At 43.9% G+C, this 13313-nt stretch overlaps 1 protein-coding gene across 1 annotated transcript in view; it reads right to left on the bottom strand.

Moving 5' to 3' along the window:
- Positions 1 to 13313, bottom strand: part of insig2 (insulin induced gene 2) — a 46265-nt gene that overhangs the window by 2201 nt on the left and 30751 nt on the right. Inside the window, exon 5 of the mRNA XM_070874483.1 lies at positions 7882 to 7981. Coding sequence (XP_070730584.1) covers positions 7882 to 7981 — 100 coding nt within the window. The remainder of the gene's footprint in view (positions 1 to 7881; positions 7982 to 13313) is intronic.

Raw genomic sequence — 13313 nt, 5'->3', positions numbered from 1 at the left:
ATCAACATCGTCCCTTGCATAGATTCTGCAACTTACCTATTGTGGACTCTACTTCACTCATTTAATTTCCTGGAAAACCTCTCTGACATTGACAGACTAAGTGAGTGGACAAAACTACGGTACATCCAGTTCAATTATCCATTTTGGACCCGAAAGGCAGATCAGAATATTTTCTTGATGGTGAATGGCTAGGATCTATGGAGGAGCAATGGGATTCAAGCTTTCTCTGCTTTCTCTCCACAGATGCTGCCTGACCAGCTGAGATTTCCAGCATTTTCTGTTTTTATTCCAGATTCCAGCATCTGCAGTATTTTTTTTTTTTTAAATGGGATTCAAGCGTCTGTCTACACACATCACTAAAAGCTGGTGCACAAGTACAAAAGGTTTCATCATCATCGTAGGCAGTCCCTCGAAACGAGGATGACTTGCTTCCACGCCAAAATAAAAGGATGAGTTTACAGTGTTTCGAAAGAAGAACCCGAACTACATCCTCAAGGGTGGAAGGTGCCTGTGCGTGGATTTTTTTTTTTTTAAACGTGTGGTGGCTGTTGCACACCAACCATCGCTTGACAGAGTTAGGTCTTGGTCCAGTGGCAAGGATTACCCAAGGCAACTAGACACCTGCTCTACTGCACGGACCGAGTGCGCACACATATTGCAGCAGTGTTGTCTGGCCCGTGCTGACCCTAGGCCCCTGGCCCCAATCGCATCCCTCCACAGTCTCTCACAGCTTCTTCGCCTCGATCTCGTCGCTTCTGCTGCATCTGCCTGCGCTCCAATCACCGACCTGGATCTTGATGACTTCACTCTTCGCTGCCGTTGCCCTCCTGCACCAGCTCACACTGTACCTTCTAGTGTCATGCCTCCGCGCTGTCCAGGAGCCGCCGCTCGCTGCTCCTTTTATGGCCCCGACCTGCCGCTGATGGTTTCTCACAGGTCGGGGCCTCCACGCAAAAGGTTTAATGGAATGTTGGCCTCCCATCTCAAAGGATTGGCATTAAAAAGTGGTCAGACTGTATTCAGTTCTGGGCACAGAACCTCAAGAAATATATTGAAAAGGTACAATGCGGGGGGGGGGGGGGGGGGAGGGGAAAAGAGACCTGTAGTCTCCCTTGAGGAGAGTTAATTTTAAACCTTGCAGTTCAAGTCTGACTTGCATCTGTATCATGTATGCCTTGTGTTCTCAACCAGGGGTCTGAGGCCCCCTAGAAGTCCGCAAGAAGATTTCAAGGGGTCCACCAAAATAGCGCAAGCCCAGGTTAAACCAATCATATTTCTCGTTGCTTCTTCAATGAAACCAATCGAAATCCAGATGTAACCTTTTGTCAATTGACCAATTCTTCTTTTGCTCAAAGTCTGAGCCTTCCTTCATGTTTAACCAACAGAAACTCTCGTTTCATCTGTCTTCTCAATCCGCCACCCTCCTGACCAAAAATCTTTGCCTAAATCACACTGCTGGGTTAGATCTGGCTAATCTGGTTGTTTGGGTTGTTTGGTTTATTTGGCAATTTGGACATGCGATGTTAGGCCAATCAGCTCAACGATTACAGGTGGGCTTGGGTCAGGGGAAGTCGTTGTGCTTCAGACATGGCAGGGCAGGGCAGAGCGAGCCGGTGCAGAGAGATACACCAGACCTGGGCCAACAGAGAGTACACTGAGGTTAACACCAGTAGCATCAAAAAGACAGTGGATTTCATCAATTAATTCAGTAAGGAGCAGCAGTCAGTGAATAATAAATAACCAGCAGTAACAAAAGTGTCCCCAAAAGATGTTTCCTTTTTACACTCACTCACTCTGGTGGGCGCCAGTGGTACTGGGGTTTAGGGCCTGATTCATAGAAACATAGAAAATAGGTGCAGGAGTAGGCCATTCGGCCCTTCGAGCCTGCACCACCATTCGATAAGATCATGGCTGATCATTCCCTCAGTACCCCTTTCCTGCTTTCTCTCCATACCCCTTGATCCCCTTAGCCGTAAGAGCCATATAACTCCCTCTTGAATATATCCAATGAACTGGCATCAACAACTCTCTGCGGCAGGGAATTCCACAGGTTAACAACTCTGAGTGAAGAAGTTTCTCCTCATCTCAGTCCTAAATGGCCTATCCCTTATCCTTAGACTGTGTCCACTGATTCTGGACTTCCCCAACATCGGGAACAATCTGGTGAACCTTCGCTGCACTCCCTCATAGCAAGAACGTCCTTCCTCAGATTAGGAGACCAAAACTGAACACAATATTCCAGGTGAGGTCTCACCAAGGCCCTGTACAACTGCAGTAAGACCTCCTTGCTCCTATACTCAAGTCCCCTAGCTATGAAGGCCAACATACCATTTGCCTTCTTTACCGTCTGCTGTACCTGTATGCCTACTTTCAATGACTGATGAACCATGACACCCAGGTCTCGTTGCACCTCCCCTTTTCCTAATCTGCCACCATTCAGATAATATTCTGTCTTCGTGTTTTTGCCCCCAATGTGGATAACCTCACATTTATCCACATTATATTGCATCTGCCATGCATTTTCCCACTCACCTAACCTGTCCAAGTCACCCTGCAGCCTATTAGCGTCCCCCTCACAGCTCACACCGTTAGTGTCATCTGCAAACTTGGAGATATTACACTCAATTCCTTCATCCAAATCATTGATGTATATTGTAAAGAGCTGGGGTCCCAGCACTGAGCCCGGTGACACTCCACTCGTCATTGCCTGCCATTCTGAAATGGACCCGTTTATCCCGTCTCTCTGCTTCCTGTCTGCCAACCAGTTCTCTATCCACGTCAGTATATTACCCCCAATACCATGTGCTTTGATTTTGCACACTAATCTCTTGTGTGGGACCTTGTCAAAAGCCTTTTGAAAACCCAAATACACCACATCCACTGGTTCTCCCTTGTCCACTCAACTAATTAAATCCTCAAAAAATTCCAGAAGATTTGTCAAGCCTGATTTCCCCTTCATAAATCCATGCTAACTTGTACCGATTCTGTCACTGCTTTCCAAATGCGCTGCTATTTCATCTTTAATAATTGATTCCAACATTTTCCCCACCACTGATGTCAGGCTAACCGGTCTATAATTACCCGCTTTCTCTCTCCCTCCTTTTTTAAAAAGTGGTGTTACATTAGTTACCCTCCAGTCCATAGGCACTGATCCCGAGTCGATAGACTGTTGGAAAATGATCACCAATGCATCCACTATTTCGAGGGCCACTTCCTTATGTACTCTGAGATGCAGACTATCAGGCCCCGGGGATTTATTGGCCTTCAAACCCATCAATGTCCCTAACACAATTTCCCGCCTAATAAGGATATCCTTCAGTTCCTCCTTCTCACTAGACCCTCAGTCCTCGAGTACTTCCGGAAGGTTATTTGTGTGTTCCTTCATGAAGACAGAACCAAAGTATTTGTTCAACTGGTCTGCCATTTCTTTGTTTCCCATTATAAATTCACCTGAATCTGACTGCAAGGGACCTACGTTTGTCTTCACTAATCTTTTTCTCTTCACATATCTATAGAAGCTTTTGCAGTCAGTTTTTATGTTCCCGGCAAGCTTCCTCTCGTACTCTATTTTCCCCCTCTTAATTAAACCTTTTGTCCTTCTCTGCTGACTTCTAAATTTCTCCCGGTCCTCAGGTTTGTTGCTTTTTCTGGCCAATTTATATGCCTCTTCCTTGGATTTAACACTGCTTAATTTCCCTTGTTAGCCACGGTTGAGCCACCTTCCCCATTTTATTTTTACTCCAGACAGGGATGTGCAATTGCTGAAGTTCATCCATGTGATCTTTAAATGTTTGCCAGTGCCTATCCACCGTCAACCCTTTAAGTATCATTTGCCAGTCGTATCCGGTGTTGTTTGTCTCTGACTTGACGACAGTAGAAAAATAAAATTGCATCTAATTTCCAGTTATCGATTAAAGGTGGTGGGATTAATATATGATTGGAATCTCTCTTCCTAATTTGTCACATTAAGTAAAACTAAATTAATCAATATATGTTTAATTGTATAACTATTTTTTATATAGAAAAATGCGTGTGTGTTACATGGGATCTGTGGAATTTTTTTCACACGGGAGGGGGGCCTCGGAAGAAAAAAGGGAGAGCCGCTGGTGTATGCCTCTGTAAATTTGAAAGAACTGAATTTCTTGCCTCCCATTCTCCTTCTTTCCCCCAATGAAAATGACCTCCCCATTCTTTACAGCAGAGCTTTTCCAACGAGTGTGTGGATCCCCTAAAGGTTGTTAGATTTAGGGCCATCAAGTATTATAAAAACAGTCTGTATTTGTTGCCTTGCTAGCACATTTTCTTGGGTAGCTAACCAGTCTTTCAAACGCTCAAATAGTGCAATCCCAACAATTGGTCAATGTTTTCAGGGGGGCTCTGTGAGTATGTCAATACAGGTGCAGAGTTGATAATCCAGAACTGAGGCTGTTCCGGATTCCAGGCTCTTCCGGATTTTCGAACGTCTTTCCGACGTCACGAATCCAGAAACACTCGAGCCCAGGTTTGGGTATTTCCAGATTTCGTACTGTCAGAAAGGGGGGCGGGGGAGAGGATCCCATCGATGAGCTCTTCGGGCGGGCGGGCGGGGCCCCCGCCATGGTGGAGCTCTTTGTGCGGGGCCCCGCCGTGGTGGAGCTCTTTGTGCGGGGCCCCGCCGTGGTGGAGCTCTTTGGGCGGACTGCTGAGGATGCCCCAAGATAAGGGCAGCGCTGGCGAGCGGGGCGAGGCCAGAGGTCGTGCAGCGGCGGGGCACTGAGGTTGGCGGGTTTGGAATCTGGAACATTTTACAGATTCTGGACGTCCCTGCCACATATCGGTCTGGAGTCTGGATTCCGGAACTCCGGATTTTTGACGATGCACCTGTATTTGCAAGGTGTCCCTGGAATGGGTCAATACTTTCCAGAGGTCCATTACAGAAAAAAGTTTAAAATGGACTGCCTAATCATCCTGGCCACTCTTCCTTAAATCTTCTACTATTCCCTTTTAAAAGGCAAGGTAATCAAAACTGCACACAATATTTCAAATCTGGTTTCATCAGATCTATACAAGGCAAGTATAACTAACTGTCACCTTGTGATTGAAAGTTGTTCAAATTGGTTTCTCTGCTTGCCTACCTATCAGTGATCACATTTTAGAAGTATTCTGACAAAGAATCATCGACCCAAAATGTTAACTCCTGTTTTCCCTCCAGAGATGCTGCCTGACCTGCTGTGATTTTCAGCATTTTCTGTTTTTATTTCAGATTCCAGCATCCGCAGGATTTTGCTTTTGTGTTAAAAGTATTCAATTGGCTGTGAACTGCTTTGGGTCACACTGATAAGGTAAAAGGCACCATACAAATGCAAGTCCAGATTTATACAGAAAGTGAGCACTTAAGGGTAAATAAAAAAACACTTCTATTCTTGGTAGTTATATATTTTTTTAATTTGGCCCATAACAACTTAAAATTCATACTATTCCACAGACTACCTGTGGGACACATTGGTGCAGTAGACTCGCTATCAAATAATTTATTTCAGTTAGAAAAGAAAGGCAGAAGGATTACACATGCACAGGCTACAGGAAATAGAAAACATTAGTCCAGTACAAAGATGGGGCCCAAGTTTGCCCCCAGGGTTAGAACGGCGCACCTCCGTATGGTGCGCTGACCTTTTTAAGAACAGAAACGGCACCTATTATTTACCTTCATGTTCTCCCCTCAGTTTGATAGATCCAGGCCCTTGGCGTAGCGCAGCAGAACGCGTGGAGGGCGGAGCCAGGTCCCAGCGCTGAAAACAGTGCCGGGACCTCTGCACATGCGCACTAGAGTGTGCACGCATGTGCAGTAGCTCCTCACAGCCCGAATCTGTGCAGGCTGCGTGGGAGGGGCCTGAAGAACGCCGCCCCTAACCCTGGCCGAATGGGCTCACCGGGCATTGAAGATCGGGACTCCCTCCCGTTCAGCTCCCCCTCTTCACACCACCTCTCTCTCTCTCTCTCTTTCCCCCCCGCTACCTCTTTCTTCCCCCCCCTCTCTCTCCACCCCCTCTCTCTCCCTCTTCCCCCCCTCGCCCTCTCTTCCCCCTCCCCTCCTCTCCCACCCCATCTCTCTCTCCCCCTCCCCTCCTCTCCCACCCCATCTCTCTCTCCCCCCCATCGCCCTCTCTCCCCCTCCCCTCCTCTCTCCCACCCCCCCTCTCCCCCCCCCCATCCCTCTCTCTTCCCCCCCCCCACCCCTCTCTCTCGCTCTCTTTCCCCCCTCCCTCTCACTCTCTCTTTCCCCCCTCCCCCTCTCACTCTCACCTCCCGCTCTCTCTTTCCCTCCCTCCCTTTCCCTTTCCCCCCTCCCTCTCCCCTCTCTCTCCCTCTTTCTCTTTCCCCCCCTCTCTCGCTTCCCCCTCCCCCCTCTTTCCCCCTCCCTCTCTTCCCCTTTCCCCCTCTCTTTCCCCAACCCCCCTCTCTCCCTCCCAACCTCTTCCCCCCTCCCCCTCCCCCCTTCCCTCTCCCTCTCTCCCCCCCTCCCCCTCTTCCCCCTCCCTCCCCCTCTTCCCCCCTCTCTTTCCCCTCCTCCCTCCCTCTTTCTCTTTCCTCCCACCCCCCCTTTCACCCCTCCCCCCTCTCTTTCACCCCTCTCCCCCCTCCCTCCCTCTTTCCCCCTCTCTTTCCCCCTATCCCTCCCCCTCTTTCCCCCCCATCCCTCCCCCTCTTTCCCCCCCATCCCTCTCCCTCTCTTTCCCCCCTCCCTCTCTCTTCCCCCCTCCCTCTTCCCTCCCTCTTCCCTCCCTCTTTCTCCCCCTCTTCCTCTCTTTCTCTTCCCCCCTCCCCCCCTCTCTCTTTCTCTTTCCACCCTCTTTCTCTTTCCCTTTCCCCCCTCCCCCCCTCTCTTTCTCTTTCCCCCTCCCCCCCCTCTCTCTTTCTCTTTCCCCCCTCCCCCTCTTTCTCTCCCCCTACCCCTCTCTCCCTCTTCCCCCTCCTCCCTCTCTCTTCTCTCTCCTCCCCCCCTCTCTCTCCTCTCTCTTTCCCTCTTTCCCCCCTCCCCCCCTCTCTTTCCCCCCTCCCCTCCCCCCCCTCACCCTCTCTTCCCCCCCCTCCCCTCACTGACCGAGACAGAGAGAGTGACACTGACAGAGACACACACTGGGGGGGGGGGGGGGTGGTGGGGGGTGGCATCCCAGCATGCTGTTGAAGGGCTCCCAGTGCTGCAGGTGAGTAGAAACTTAATTTTTTATTTATTGATTAAGTTTTTATTATTTTTTTAATTTTTAAAAATGTTTTGATTGTTTTATTGGTTGATTTATTGATTTATCTATCATTTATTATTGATGATGGCTCTTTATTTGTAAAAGTTAAGTGTTTAATGTTTGTAAACTTCCCGCCCCACCGCCTCCATCTCTCGTTCCTTACGCCTGATTTTCTAAGTGTAGGCAAGGTTTTTCTGAGCGTACAAAAATCTACACTTACTCCATTCTAAGTTAGTTTGGAGTAAGTTTTCGCTGCCTAAACTTGCAAAACAGGCGTAAGTGGCTGGACACAACCCCTTTTGAAAAAAAAATCTGTTCTAAAATGAAACTATTCTAACTCACTGGAACTGGAGCAAACTAAATGCCGAGAATTGCAATTTCCAAGATGCTCCATTCTAAACCAGTTGCTCCAAAAAAAATAGGAGCAACTCAGGCCGAAACTTGAGCCAACTATCTCATTTGGCAATGGAATGCATTTTTCTGAGAAATTTTATTTTAGAACATAACATAAAAATCTGAACCACAAATATATTCTGTCTTTAAAATGTTTGAGCACAATTTATAAATAATTTTTATCTGGGGATTTGGGAAGGAGGGGGGGGGGATTATCACCAATATCCACTGACATCAACATGCATAAAGGACATACTTGCTCACTTACCATTGCTAACTGGCGTCCTATATTTCCCATCGTTATTCCACCAGCAAAAAATATACAAGGTAACCAAGACCGAACATAAAGGAAGTCTGGAGATGTATATCTGCAAAACAAGGTGTAGGTGAAATTATTTACAGATCACCAATTAACTCAAAACTCAATGTAAAATTACGTGCACTAAACCTCCAGTGCATTAACAGTGCTCTTTATAAATAATCTCCATTCCGAACTTAGCGATAAGGATTGAATTCTATAAAAACTCTTGTGCGCGATGAACAAAGAACAGCAAACTTTCAACCACATGAATTAAATCTGAGGAAGCAGTCCATAATAAATATTGACTTTATACTGAATTTAGGCTATGCTGACAGTTAACATATAAACACATTTACATATACCACTAAAATACTAACAAAATGTTGCAGGCAGATCTAAACATACAGACTGCATAGAGCTTAATTGTTTAAGGACTGTTACAGCTTTGAAAACAAAGAACTATTTCAATTATTTGGTATTTGCTTCAATATTTAAATGAATTAAGAACATTTTCATCACATTATGAAGAATTAGTGTGGATCTGAACCAAATAGGTATAAGCAGGCCCCAGGTTCAATACATGTGGTTTGGAAATTTATCTGCTTAATTCATTTATTTTCTCAGATTTTCCTTCATTTTTCCATTTATTTATAGATACTGAGTGTTCTTCACCCATTGTTGTAACTGACAGTGTGACATTTTAATGCCAAGCATATCAAAAATATTTAATGTCAAATAATTTTTTAGTTCTGAGATTTACATAGAAACATAGAAAATAGGTGCAGGAGTAGGCCATTCGACCCTTCGAGCCTGCACCACCATTCAATATGATCATGGCTGATCAATCAACCTCAGTACCCCACCCCAGCCTTCTCTCCAAACCCCCTGATCCATTTAGCCGTAAGGGCCACATATAACGCCCTTTTGAATATGTCCAACAAACTGGACTCAACAACTTTCTGTGGCAGAGAATTCCACAGGTTCACAACTCTCTGGGTGAAAAGTTTCTCCTCATCTCAGTCCTGTGTGACTTACCCCTTATCCTTAGACTGTGACCCCTGGTTCTGGACTTCCCCAACATCAGGAACATTATTCCTGCATCAAACCTGTCCAATCCCGTCAGAATTGTATACATTTCTATGAGGTCCCCTCTCATTCTTCTCAATTCCAGTGAGCATAAGCCTAGCCGATCCAGTCTTTCCTCAGGTCAGTCCTGCCATCCCGGGAATCAGTCTGGTGAACCTTTGCTGCACTCCCTCAATAGCAAGCACGTCCTTCCTCAGATTAGGAGACCAAAACTGCACACAATACCCAAGGTGTGGTCTCACAAGGCCCTGTACAACTGCAGCAAGACCTCCCTGCTCCTATACTCAAATCCCCTTGCTATTAAGGCCAGCATGCCATTTGCTTTCGTTACTGCCTGCTGTTCCTGCACTGCCTACCTTCAATGACTGATGTACCATGACACTCAGGTCTCGTTGCCCCTCCCCTTTTACTAATCTGTCACCATTCAGATAATAATCTGCCTTCCTGTTTTTGCCACCAAAGTGGATAACCTCACATTTATCCACATTATACTGCATTTGCCATGCATTTGCCCACTCACCTAACCTGTCCAAGTCCCCCTGCAGCCTCTTAGCATCCTCCTCGCAACTCGCACTGCCACCCAGCTTAGTGTCATCTGTAAACTCGGAGATATTACATTCAATTCCTTCGTCTAAATCATTAATGTATATTGTAAATAGCTGGGGTCCCAGCACTGAACCCTGCGGCACCCCACTAGTCACTGCCTGCCATTCTGAAAAGAACCCGTTTATTCCCACTCTTTGCTTCCTGTCTGACAACTATTTCTCTATCCACGTCAATACATTACCCCCAATACCATGTGCCTTAATTTTGCACACTAATCTTGTGTGGGACCTTGAAAAAAGTATTTTGAAAGTCCAAATACACCACATCTACTGGTTCACCCTTATCCACTCTACTAGTTACATCCTCAAAAAACTCTAGATTTGATGAGCATAATTTCACCTGATTCTAATTTTTAAATCTTAGATTTTGATTTCATTTGAAACTGACCCCAAAAATTACAAATGTGATCTTTAGTTGTGCAGAATGAGTTTGCTTTTGCCAGGGTAACAAACTTAATGTGTTCTGTTCAGTGATTTCTTGGGTATTTTTGTTTTGAATTTGCAGGACACTTCATTTTTTTCTGCCCCAGTATGAGAAAACAATTTATCTAAATTTTGGTGCATGAATGTTGCCATAAAACCCAAAAGCTTGAATTTTAAAATAAGTTCAGTGCCCGATAGGTTGTAATAACTCCAAAACAGTTTTCCATGCTGATATTGTAGCACAGTAGCCATCAGCAGGTTTGTGTTTGAATATAAATTAATATACGACACTTTAAAATCTTCTAGGAGCTCGGTTCTCAAACACTTTACAACCAATTTTCTCATTACGAAACATACAAAATTGACGGGCAGGTGAAGACCAGCTGGACCATCAAGCTTACCCCACACCACGATGGCTGGAGCATTTTAACTCGACACTTCCTTACCGCCTCCCTGAGAGAGGAAAACATCCCCCCAGAAAAAAACCCAGGGCCAATACGCTGTAAAATTCCTCTCCAACCTTCAGGTGATCAAAACCAGTTCAGCAAATCACACGAACCAACTGCTGGTTATAAAGACACTTACCTTCCGTATGATATGATCATTGTAATTATTCATTCCTATTAAAGGCAATTAAATGCAACTTTTTTGAAGACAATTATTTATTGCATTGAACCCCGTATGATATTGTCCATCAAAAATTATTTTTGATATTCCATGGGTCATTTCAAAGTTATGTAAATGTTACTTTGTACATGCAGGACAGTTTTGTAACCTTACAGTTGTAACTTGTGAAGGAACAAATTAAATGGTGGTAATTATTTCACACTAAATTTTCACCTGCAATTAAAGCCAGCTAAATGTAGAAAATTCTTTCCACGCAAGGTTTTAGTTTGAAAAATGAGTGAAGAGATTTTCAAAAAATATTAGCATAACTCTCCTTTACTCATTCTGCTACTCCAGGCCAATTTTTTTTGCGCTCATTTCCCAATGGGCAGAATTTTTATTGAAAGTGGCAGCCAAAGCTTTGAAGTTTCACTCTCCTGCAGTAAAACAACTTCAAAGCTTCCAAACTCTGTTGTTCATTATTAAGGATAATGAAGCAATTAAACTATCAGAAATACCTGCAATGATAAGCTGTAATGCCCCACAATAATAATAAAACCATACCTTTTTTTTTTAAATTGCAGTCTTGCTGATAAAAGAGCCACAATATAAAATATATATATATTTTTTTTTAATAAGGGCAAGGTTATTTTTATAGCATTGTTTAGTGGGAGAATAAGTAATATGATTTCACACAGTGCAGTATGACATGCTGCAACTTGCGCAATTACATCACTAATACAATAGATATGCATCTTGGGATCTGACTTGCAGTGCCAAATTCTAGAGAGGCAGCAATTTGAGGCAAGTTCTTTAAAAACTTTTTCATTCAGTATGATCAAAATAAAGGAGGATACTCTAAAAATTTAATTCTCGGATCTCATTATTCTTTTTAAAATCCATTTGTCGAATTGCAGATCAAGTACACTTGTATATTATTGGATCACTTATTCTGAAGAAAAGGCACACAAGTGATAACTTCATTTTCCTACCTCACACCTCATTGATGCAAAATCTAGTACCAACAACTTTTTGATCTCTCAATTTATTTCTGCTGGAAAGTGTGGCCAATACAAATAACTATTTCTAGCCAGCCGGGAAAATAGCATCTCAGTGCCTCAAAACACTTGGGTAAATGTATGTCTCTGTTTGACTTAAACTAGATTAGACATAATTGCTAACTACCTTTTAATTTGTGAACAATCATGTTCCACTTAAACAGCTAAAGAAAATTCAGTACAGATCACAAAAAGTTGGCAAAAAAAAATGACCACTCCACAGCTGGACATTACTTAATGATCTCTCAATGGATCTCAGTACCTCAGCAATGCTCGAAGAAAGAGTTTGGTTGCTTGTTTTCTTGAGGTAAAATATTTTTACCAATTTTCTCTGAATTGACCCTTTTTTGGGCCCTAATTTTGCTCCCCCCACCAATTGTTTTGATGTTAAAAATAAATCTGAAAAGCTTGAAAACCTGTATTTTTTTTTAAAATAAAAATCGTCTCTTAAAAATAATGCAACATAAGGAGGGGCAGACAGAAAGATAGACTCTGTTAGCATTTAGGCAGAAGGCAGTGAATCAGTTTAGCAGTCTGAGTGATACCACAAATCACAAGAGCAAAGTTTGAGTGATATATGAATGCCACCAGAACTTCAGATTCAATTTATGCATTAAACTCAGCTATATTTGTTGGGCTAGCAATTGTGGTCGGAGGCGTACCTCCAGAGTACGCCTCCAACCTGTGAAAGAATTATGAAAGTACCTGCTTGCAGCCAGGCTGTGAAAATTTGCGGTCTCAGGCCTTGAGGCAGAAGGCAGTGTAAAAGTTCACGGATTCCAAGAACACAGGTGGTGCAGAAGCGTACTTGGGATCACGTGGGCCTGGTCCTCCAATCAATAAGCAGAATTCATTTTAATCATTTATGAAGGAAATCCCCTAATGAGATGCAATGGATTCCCAAAATCTAATAATTATACAATTTACAGAAATTGAATTGTATTCATAATTACCTTCATTCCACCAAACTCACTAAAAATGTAGTTTTAATAACTTTATACATCATTAAAACTGTAATCTGGGCCAATATTTGTATAAACCCATTTCATAGTGTATGTGCATAATTTAGGATATGAAAATGTTTAATGAATAGTTTCGATATCCCGTTGCACTGATGCAAACAGGCCCTGTGCCATGCGGAATCACTGGCCAACTGGTGGGCAAATAGCCCAAATCTGCACCAGCGACTGCTTTTCCATGGTTCCTGCGGATGGTTTGTCAACACGTACATCGACAGGCTGCAAGTTCCAGATTTCGCACACACACAAGCGCATGCAGAAATCCTGAACTTGCAGTGGATTTCAAAGGGAATCCGAAGGCATAGAGTACACTGTCATACACACCACAATTTCAGGGCCGTTATCTTTTATCACCTATACTGTATATTAAAGAATATTAAGAGAATACTGCAGTATAGTACTTTCAGCATAAAGTACCCATTTGTCATAATCTCTTAGGCTGCAACAGATAATTATTTTTATTCATGAATTTTCCTCCAAGGCAACTTGCTACTTTGTGTCTCGTGTTACACCAGGTTACTGCATGGAGCCGTTCCAGTAGCCAAAGTTATCAGGATATCCATAAATATCTCCATAGAGTAACCCAGAAATCAGTTCTAGGG

Source organism: Pristiophorus japonicus, chromosome 3 (assembly GCF_044704955.1).
Source record: "Pristiophorus japonicus isolate sPriJap1 chromosome 3, sPriJap1.hap1, whole genome shotgun sequence".
In the NCBI taxonomy this organism is placed as follows: domain Eukaryota; kingdom Metazoa; phylum Chordata; class Chondrichthyes; family Pristiophoridae; genus Pristiophorus; species Pristiophorus japonicus.
This window is presented reverse-complemented; position numbering and strand designations above follow the sequence as displayed.